The 10,818-nt window shown below is 31.9% G+C and overlaps 1 protein-coding gene across 1 annotated transcript; it reads left to right on the forward strand.

The window, feature by feature from the left end:
- Positions 1 to 3,301: 3,301 nt before the first annotated feature.
- Positions 3,302 to 10,410, forward strand: LOC137830037 (uncharacterized). The gene is made up of 7 exons (XM_068637133.1): positions 3,302 to 3,653; positions 6,057 to 6,140; positions 7,679 to 7,819; positions 8,381 to 8,446; positions 8,662 to 8,829; positions 9,599 to 9,931; positions 10,057 to 10,410. Exons 1-7 carry the CDS (start codon positions 3,369 to 3,371, stop codon positions 10,153 to 10,155), a joined length of 1,176 nt encoding a protein of 391 aa, XP_068493234.1. The 5' UTR covers positions 3,302 to 3,368; the 3' UTR covers positions 10,156 to 10,410.
- The last annotated feature ends 408 nt before the right edge of the window (positions 10,411 to 10,818 follow it).

The raw sequence follows: 10,818 nt of genomic DNA on the forward strand, positions 1-10,818 counted from the left end.
CCCTAAACTCAAATTGTGGAGTATCAACCAATTAAAAATAGCGTCTAAATAAGAATAGAGAGAGCAATAGACAAAGATTTATATTGGTTCATCCAACAACAAGGGCTACATCCAGTTCCCTCAAGCAACTCGCTCAAGATCCTTTCACTAAGTATTCTCCACCTCTTCAGGTACACAAGTATTCTTACACCTCTTCAGGTCACCCAATATTCTAGAGGAGGCAACCGTCAAGGAGAAACATCCTGAATTTTCTTTTCTTACTTTCCCTGCTTGTAATGACCAACATGGGTGACTAATTCTGCCCTTTGGGATTGAGAGTAGTTTGCTCAAACTTTTATGTATTGAGGTGATATTTAAATATAATATTTTGTTTTTTTATTGATGATTGGTATTGTCATTTTATTTGTAAGGCTTGTTTACCATGATTTTGATCCTTAGATTTGACTTAAAAGTACTTCTAAGTTTCTGACCTAAATGATAATGCTTAACATATTTGAATTCTAGGAATAAATTTGAAATGTTAATTGCTATCAACATCTACTCGTAAGGATAAAGAATTTTTATAAATATGCGAAGAATCGATATTTAGGAGACTGTCTTAATAATTTTATATTTGATAAATCAATATGAATGAATTTTATATGAGCATCAATATCAATCAAATGATATAATATTATTATGTTTTTTCAAAATACAAAAGAGTGAGAAAGATGAATCTCAATCTCAATTTTCTCAATTGAATCAACAACTCTTTATTTTGCTTTATTTACACTTTTGCAATCATATACAACAAACATCATACAAACTTTTACTTATTGTCTTCTATTTAGTTAATCTTATACTTAATAATTTAACTATTCCTTGTGAGTTCGATATCCGTCCTTAGGGAGAAATTATTACTTCTGACACAGTACACTTGTCGTAAAAAAGTCATCAATGCTCAAATAGGAATGTTCTAATATAATCATTCAATGTGTTTTTCCACTTATTTTCACTTCGAATAATCTTCCTTTCTGAATATCTTCATTTGTATATCCTTGTTATTGTTTTACTCTTGATCTGCACAAATCTCGCTTGTCAGCTTCATCTCTTTCCTATCATACGTTGTTGAATATAAAAATTTGACTTTCATCTCTATACGTGTCTTTACGCTCCTCTGTCAATTTCTGGAAACAAAATCAATATCAATGAACATTATAATTAACAAAATAAATCATGGGTATCACTGAAAAGATATCTTGCAATATCTTTGAATTGTCAATATTTTCAATTCCCAAATATTTCTCTAGAAATTCACTTTCAAATACATTCAAGCCAATATAAAATCTAAACATTATGCCTAGTCACATTTAACCTGGACATGTTTTCATTAAGCATATATCGAAAAACTCTTTTATATACAAAGTGTTCATGTTTTGTTTTTCAAAAACTTGACAATGAAATATTGTTCAATATCCATGAGCACTACGATCGTTTAATGAGATCTTCTTCAGTGAGCTTGTGTCATTGTTCGACTAATGGGACTCTTGCTATCTTCTATTAAGATAATTTGATTGAGGCTTTCGTTGTTGATGTGTTTGACGAGTCTTGACAGATCATCTGATGTATCTCATTTAATAGTAATGTCCAACACTTGTTACAAAGCTTGATCGTCTGAAAAGCTTAAGCAACTTATAATCGTTTAATGGGTATTGAACTAAATCTGCACACTCAATAGCTTCGTTAGACATCTTAACACACCTTATAATGTTTGTTATAATCAAAACATATAGACTCTCATATCACAAGACCATCTGATGGGTGATAGACCGTCTAACCTCTTAACATAACCTTTTGCATCAATTCATGGTTAAAGCGTATATTATACATGGTAGAAAACTAGGTCAGGGTTAAAATGTTCTTGTTCTAGGAGGTTGGTGACAAAGACAATTTTAGGTCTTTTCCTAAGAGATAGTTTGATGTTGACTTTATCTGACATCTTTAACATATTTATTTGGCAGACGAATTCAGTGGACATTTCCAATATCCAAATAATACACGCACACACATATGTATATTCAAAAGGTACAATGATATTTGTGCACATTGTCTGATCCTATAAACAAATATTCTGATCATATAAGTGTTATATCAAATGTAAGGAAAGACTGCATAATGTTGTTTCATTTTCCAGTCAGAATACTTGTATCTTACCAGATATGTTTTGTTCACCATTAATTATCTTTTAGACGATGCATGATCATGGTTGAACTTGGATGTTTTCAACACTTAATCAAAATCATACAATGTTGGATTTTTTCTTAACAATATATATATATATATATATATATTATAAATTAGTATTATAACCACACTTTAATATTTTTCTTTTCTTTTTCTTCAAATAAAAAATATTATCATATAAATTTTTCATTTATTTTTCTTTTCTTTCTATTTTCTTTTACTTAATTTAAAGAACACAACTTATGTATTCTAAAAATATGTCAATTCTCATCATACCACCCACAAAAAGATAAATTAATTGACATTTTGAAATTGTAATTTTATATCTAGTAGGATAATTTTTTTTATAAAATCATTATATATATATTATTTAGGTGAAATATTTTTTTTTTCCTATACTATAACACAAAATTAGTTTTCTTCTCTAATCTAAACTTGAGATCATTTATGTATTTGGAGTACGAAAATAATTAGAATGAGTCCTTTTGTACGTGAAATGATTATTAGTTTCACTTACAAAATGATCCATTTCAATCATTTTCATATTACAAACATCAAAATGGTATAAAATTTGGATCATAAACAAAAAAATCAATTTCATATTATAGTACATGTACGAAAAATATATTTAACCCGTATTATTTTAATTATTATGATATGATGGATGATATTATTGAAATTTTTTATTTTAACATTTGAATGTTTTATTATATTATTAATATTTTTCTTTATAGTATTTGCACTTTTTTTTATTATAAACTATAAATATATTCTTATAAAAATATCCAGTAAATATTGTTTTGACTATTATGATACTATTGGATCATTATTCAAATATTTTTTTCTAACATTTGAAATTTTATTATATATTATTAGCATCTTCATTCATTATATTAGTTATATTTGTCCTTTTTTTTATAATAATACAGAAAGCACTTGCTTATAAAAAAGTAATTGTAAATATTTAATTTAATTTGAAATTGAATTTAGACAATAATACATATTTGAAATAAAAGCAAAATTAATTGCTCCAAGTAATAGCCACATATATCTACACTCGTCGTTTATAACGCAGAGACTCTATGACATTAGAGATTTGATGCACTTTTTGAATCAAAGTGAAAGGTTTCACTTAGGCCAAGGAAATGGCAGCGTGGCATTTCGTCAAACAGTTAACATGCATGGTCGGCGCTCATTCTCCCACCCTTTCCCGCCGCCTCATACACTACTCTTCCGTCGTTCCGTTTCTCTCCATCCATCACAGAATTGTTAGGTACCAATGGCTTCCCCATTTCCGTGTCAATCTTCGTGCCGCAGTTACAAATGCAAAGTTTTCCGCAGCTTCTTCTTCTCCAACTCTATCGGACACGTCCTTGACTCCACCCGCTCCTTACACTTCCGTTGTGATTCACTGTCCCAAAGACACTGCAGTAAGCTTCTTTTTCAGCTTTACTTTGTTCCTTTTCTCTTTCTACATTGTAAGTTAATGTTTGAACAAAATCAGAGGAAAAATAAAATAAGTTTTTTTTTTAGTTAAAATTATAGTTTAATTTTAGAAACTCTGCTGTATTAGTTTCTTTAAAGTTGTTTTTTAATTTATGTCTAAACTAATTTTAGTTTAGCTTTGAAGGACCAATTTAGTCTTTAAACATGTAAACCTGTAACTATTTAGTCTGTGAACGAAAAATCTGAGTATTAGTCTTTTAACGTGTAGAAATTATGAATTGATTAGTAAACTATGCAACTTATGTCAGATTGGTCCTTCAAATATATGATTTGTGTCAAATTGGTTCTTGAACATTGCAATTTAATGACCAATGATCCCACTATTTACACATGTTACACATCTAAATGAGAATATTGGTTTTATTAAGATTCAATTATCACTGATTTACACTTAAAGGACATAATGACCATCGAGTACTTTATGATTGTGATTTATTTTAATTATCCATTTTATCTTCTCTGTAGTTAGGATATGGTTAGAAAAGATGGGAGAATTTGTTTTGGAAGTTGATTGGGTGTTAGAAGACAATTTTTTTCTTGAAATATTGAAAAATATGAAAATAATTCGAGGAGAGCAAAATTAGATTGAACCACCAGATGAACTCTAATGGAGCTTTCATCACAAGGGTAGGGTTGCATGGAGGAGGTGACCTAGGTGTAGATTTGTCGGTTATCAAGCGCCACCGCATGCTAGTGGGAGTTATGTAGTTGCGGGAGAGATGACGCACGTGAGGGTGTGTGGATGGGTGGTTCATCACGACATTTATATGGTTAAATAGACAGGCTCAGTGTAATCCCAACCCTGTGATCACCAAACAAATGGAAGTCGTCGGAAAACTCGGTAGAGACAATGCCTAGACTGTGCACGTGATCATGAGGAAAATGTTCGTAAAGAAAAATTCCGCTATAGATAGTAGGTCTACAGGCTAACACGATTTTGAGCAAGACTCTAGAAACCATGTACGAAAAAAGAGACATTGAGTTAAAACCGAATTTCTCAAAGATAGAATGAGTGATTTATTTATATTGAGAAAATGGAATCACGAAGAAGTGAGTTTAAGCCTAACTTGTCCTCACAAAACTTACTACTTGTAAGGTGAAGATTGTCTCCATCCACTTATATACTATAAATTGACATTATCTCACGTTGATGTGCGATGTGCAACACACCCCTCTTATGCCGAGACATGTACATCCTGAGCATGCGACTGGATATTCGTGGGTGATCCAATAACGGTTTAATAGCGGATGACACTATAAGTCCATCAAATCTTGTTAGGATAAATTCTGATACCATATCAAGAAATGGGTTTAAGCCTAATTCATCCTTACACAACCGGCTTGTAAGGTGAGGATTGCCCACTTATATAGTGTAAATTGGTATTATCTCTAGTTAATGTGAAATTTCCAACAGAAATCAATAAAATAAATAAAATAAATAAAATAATAGAAGATATTTAATGTCCTTTAATATTCAAGATATGATATGGGAATATATAAAAACATTCCTAATAATGGATATATAATCTACATATTTGTAATTACAAAGGATTTGTGCATTATTTCTATAATTACCACAAATATGTTGAAAGTATAAAAATATAAAAATTGGGAACTTTAACTCACCAATGTAAGTTTAGTTTGTGGGTTTAGACCAGTATTTATGATATTAGTGTTATTTGGGTGTGTGTTGTTATGATTATTTAACAAAGAAGTTAGCCAACTTATAAGGTGTTAATGATGGTTTGCCATCAGTTAAACCACCACCGACTGACAAAGGCTATATAGGCTCTGATGCCATGTTTGATTTTATCTTAAAACCAATTGATGTTTAGCGAAGTTGTCCAATAGATATATAAGCCACACTCCAATAATAGAGGTAGGTGATGTGGGACTTCCAACACCCTTCTTCCACAAGCATCTGCCAAACCAAGTGAGCCTATTCGAATAGGTAATTACCAAGATGACTTATAGGCTTTGATACTATGTTAGGTTTCATCTTAAAACTAATTGACATTAAGTGAAGATACCCAACAAATATACAAGTCACACTCTAAGAATTGAGGTAAACGACATAGGATTTCCCGACAATTCTTTAGGCTTTTAAGAACACAAGATTTATTTATTTTTACAAAGTCCCAATAATTGATATATGAATGGCTAATTCAGATACGACTAAAAAGCTACAGTGTATTTGCGATCTATGTGGAAGGAAGTGTCTACTAGACTACAATAACATATTTAGGTTAATTTTAAACATACTTTTGCTTAAAATTTCTCTTATGTTGCCAATATGGTTGACCACGCTTCCACTTTGTGTTGACAAGGATGTGCTTGCTGAAGCCCTTTTAAGCTTTGGTGCAAGTTCGGTTAGCTTGGATCAAGATGATGTCTCTCAAATTACAGATGAGGTAAACTTGTTGATTTTTGTTACAGTTAATTTCTTATTTTTAATTTTCTTTCGTCACAATTTTTGGTGTGCTTTTGTGGTATCGAATTTGTTTGTTTTATTTGTTTCAGTTCCAACTTAATGGTAGTTATGTTTATGATTGTGTTGTAAGCCTTGAACTTCTCCACTTAGTGAATTAGTCTTTGAGGTTGAACTTTCTTCTTGTGCTTAAGTCCTAATAGATTGTGAGAAAGCTTTATTTTTCCTATTAGAAGATTAATTGAATTTGTAGGAAAGAATAATTGCCAGTAATGCAATGAGGAATGTATAGTAATGCACTCAAATGTTTTATCACTCTAGAAAATATCTTCTGATTGTCTAATTACAAAAGAATATCACGTGTAACAAAATTTTGAGATGAAGAATATCAATTACAAGTGGTTGAAGCCATTGCTCGATATTCTTCTTATGCTCATGATTTTATTTCCATTTTCTTGCTGTTTTGGAAAATTAGATTACCACTAATGAAGAAGAACCAAACTTGGACCTCTACATTCGTTTCAACATATTTTTGTTTCCTTTTTTTAGAAATGATGAGAATGTAGGTAATATTAAAGGTTTTGTTTCCTCTGGGTCATATAACCTACCCATGAAAGGTAATAGTATAGGTAAGCTGGCATGTAGAACCTTAGGAGTTCCTGTTGAACAGAATAATGAAATTGGAAGTGAAAAGAACTCTGGTAGAATAAAAATCCAATATTAGAGATTGGTATGAAAACTTGTATATTTATCACACATTAGACTAGACATTGCTTTTGTAATTAGTGTGATAAGTCAATTTATGCATGATCTAAGAGAAAGATGCATGCAAGCAGTTGACAAAATTCTTTAGTAATTGAAATCAAACCCAAGAAGGGGGCTATTCTTCAAGAAATGAGACACTTTGACTCAGGAGATATACACTAATGAAAACCATGCAGGTTCTATTATTTATAGAAAATCTATATTTAGGTATTGTATGTTTCTTGGAAAAAGTCTAATGATCTGGAGAAGAAAAAACAAGAGAGTATCAACTTTTAGTGCATAAGTTGAATTTCGAAACCTTGCTCAAGAAGGTGTGTGTGAAGGAGTCTGGAACAAGATCATACTTGATGGCCTTAAAATAAAGGTTGACATCACTATGCAATAATGGCCCGATAGCGGGTGGCCTGATAAGGCCAACAAACACTCGTTAGGATAGACTCGAAATGGCTCTGATACCATATTACAAAGTGGACTTTAAGCTATTACGAAGTGGACTTTAAGCCTAACTCAACCTCATAAAACCGGCTCATGAGGTGAGGTTTGCACCCACTTATATACAATGAATTGTCCTCATCTCTAGTCGATGTGGGTCTCCAACAATTCACCACAGGGAAAAAAATATCCTTGTTGTACACTAGGCTGTTTCTCACTTGCTAAGCAATTAAATCTCTAATAGTAATCATTCTAAAAGTTATAATTCAATTTTGACACTAGGCTGTTGCTCACTTGCTCATATTGATGAAATATTTCCTGCAGATTTGCATTAGTTCAATATTTCCTGAAGTTGAGGATATAAATGTGAGCATTTTCCATGCAGCTGATTCTATTGGTTTGAAGGAGATACCTAGATATGAAGTTAAAATTTATGAGGAGGATGACTGGATGAAGAGATCTCAGGTCAATCTTTTCTTCTCACTCTTTTGTTTTTTCATAGTTGTTTCTATTGTCATGTTACTGATAAAATTTAACGCATGTGCAAATTCCTCTAAAGATGAAATATATATTTATTACAGTTAATTCCATATCTCTGTTGTCACCTTCCTAGTAGTTCTTTTCCTATAGGATGAGATAAGACGCCTTCTTCATAAAAGGATGTCTTTTTTTTTCATTTTTTTTTCACTCTGAAAGGGGTGGAAGAAATTTGTCTCCATCTTTTTGTGTTTTCTCAAACAAATATTTCTAGCCATGGCTTACTGAGGGAAAAATCCTAGCAGTATCCTGCGTGAACCAGAAACTGGTTTTCCTTGCAAAGTTGTAATCTGTGAGAAGGAAAGGAATTATTGATATAAAAGACCTTTTGCTGACTACTTAATACTAATTATTTGATTTTTCTCACATCAGCACTATACTGTTTTCTATCCTTAACATTCTTATGTACGGTATGTACACAACATTCTTGTCAAAACTAGATTTGTTATTGAAAATGACTTAAATTTATCTATCTATGTTTACATGCAGGAATCACTTCGTCCAGTTCTAGTTACTGAAGGGCTATGGGTGGTGCCTCAGTGGTGTACTCCACCAGTATGACTATCTTAAACTTTCTCTATCCATGACTAATTGCTAACTTACTATGATTGCGGATATTTGTGTTCGAACTCTGTTGATTTGTTTGTTTTGGTAACTTCTGTCAATATCCTTGTTATATTTTTTCCCTCTTTAAATTAAATGTTTTGAGTGATCGTGAAGCTGAAAACTGTAAAGGATTTTTCCAATAATCAATCCTGAATTTTACACAGGATGTTCAAGCAACAAATATAATTGTCAATCCTGGACTAGCCTTTGGAACAGGGGATCACGCCACTACCAACCTCTGTCTATTACTTTTACACGGTTGTATTAAAGGAGGGGAGCACATTCTGGACTATGGCACGGGAACTGGAATTCTTGCTATTGCAGCTCTTAAGGTAGTCAATTGTTAGTCTATACTTAAGAATCGAACTAAAAGGAAAAGAACTATTATGGAAAAACATGCTCAGGATCACACCACTATCATTTGTCCATTGCAACTATACTTTTCTCCCAATTTTATTTTTTCTTCTACCTTTACTTGGGCTTAAGTTTTCGACTGCTGCTTCTCTGCGAAACCTTACACTATACAGACCAGTCTTGACAAATTGCCAGTTTTCAGCATTATTGGTTGTTTTCTTTGATTTTCATCATAATAAAATGTTTAGGCTTTAAATTTGATTAGAAACTGCTGTATGGCAAATGGCTGGAAGATATTTAACTTTAAATCCATGTAGGATATATGTTAAGATCAGATATGAATACAGAGACATTAAGAACATAAATATATAAAATTGATTTGGCTAGTGAATGATCTTCCATATTCCCTCACGAATAATATTGTTTTATACTGTGGAAACTGCTAGACATAGGTAGCATCTTCACTGCTAAGTTATGTGCATCCATTTATCAAGGTATTTTGAACAAGTAAATAATGCTTTGATAGGTTTCCCATTCCTTTTTAATAAAAATACCACTACATCTTTTTCAAGAACTTATTTGATATATAGTTGCCTTGTGCATCGTTTATCCCACAACTTCATGTTAGTATTTTCTTTCTCAGATTTACAAAATACTGCCAAAATCTGTGTAGCAGCTTTTTATATTGTTTACATTTTATATTTTATAGTTGACTCTCCAATTCCAATTTTGACATCCTATTACCAGTTTGGAGCTGCCTTTGCTGTTGGAGTTGATATAGATTCGGAAGCAATTGCATCAGCATCTCAAAACGCTTCTCTGAACAACATCAGACCAGACAAAATGCAACTGCACCTGATTACCAGCAAAACCTCTTCATCCTCCAAAGATGACTCGACATTTGCAGTTATGGAGAGCGAAAACACTTGTGAGATACAAACAGTCACTACTGATTGTGCTAAGTTTGATGTGGTTATTGCAAATATACTCTTAAATCCTTTAATGGATCTTGCCGATCAAATTATCTCTTATACAAAGCCTGGAGCCGTTGTTGGTCTCTCTGGTGTTTTATATGAGCAGGTAATTTAATTAAAGCATATCTAATTTCTTATTCGAAATGCTTCATTGTGTTTGTTGTTACTATTTGGGGATACTGCTTCTTAATTCCATTATGCACCTGAGGTCATTGCCCTTGTGTTATACAGGTCAAGTACATCATAGAAAGATATTCACCATTCTTAGAAGACATAGAAGTGTCCAAAATGGATGACTGGGCCTGCGTGAGTGGTAGGAAAAAAAAATAAATTGAATGTGAGATGACTCATTAAGTGATCAATTAGGAGGTTTGGTAGTTCATCAGGCAATCCCTTGTGCAGTTTAATGTCACCCTGTAAATTTGGAGTGATCTTGGTTGTTGTAATTCAGTTGCCAAGCAGAAAATTAAAGTGAAGGGCACTCCAAAGCATGATTCCCTGCCATAATTCATGATACCCTCTTCTTGAGGTTATAAATTCATGATTTTCTTGAGCGTATAATTTTTATAATTGTTTGAGATTGTACATGATACTCTCTTTTTTCTCTCTTCCTACACTAATTGCTGTAATTGTTTGAAAAACATTACACTCACATTTGTTGATAATAATAGGCAAATTCTTTTTGCACCATATCAGTTTGAATATGCATCCTATTATCTTTCAAAATTTTCAAAATTACCCTCTAAAATAGATTTGAAAATTCGGAATTCAAAAATTAAAATTTCATTTTTGGAAAGGAAATCTGAAATGCAAAAAATACATGGAAAAGAAAATCCGAAACTCAAAATCAAGAAATGCATTCCGGTAAAGAATTTTCAAAATTAAAAAATGTTTCTGAAAATCCAAATCTGGAAATGTATTCTGATAAAGGAGTTCTAGAAGTATTTTTTTTTTTTTATATTTACATCTTCCTTTCATTTAAGATATCTTTAT

This window comes from Phaseolus vulgaris, chromosome 11 (assembly GCF_000499845.2).
Source record: "Phaseolus vulgaris cultivar G19833 chromosome 11, P. vulgaris v2.0, whole genome shotgun sequence".
Lineage (NCBI taxonomy): Eukaryota > Viridiplantae > Streptophyta > Magnoliopsida > Fabales > Fabaceae > Phaseolus > Phaseolus vulgaris.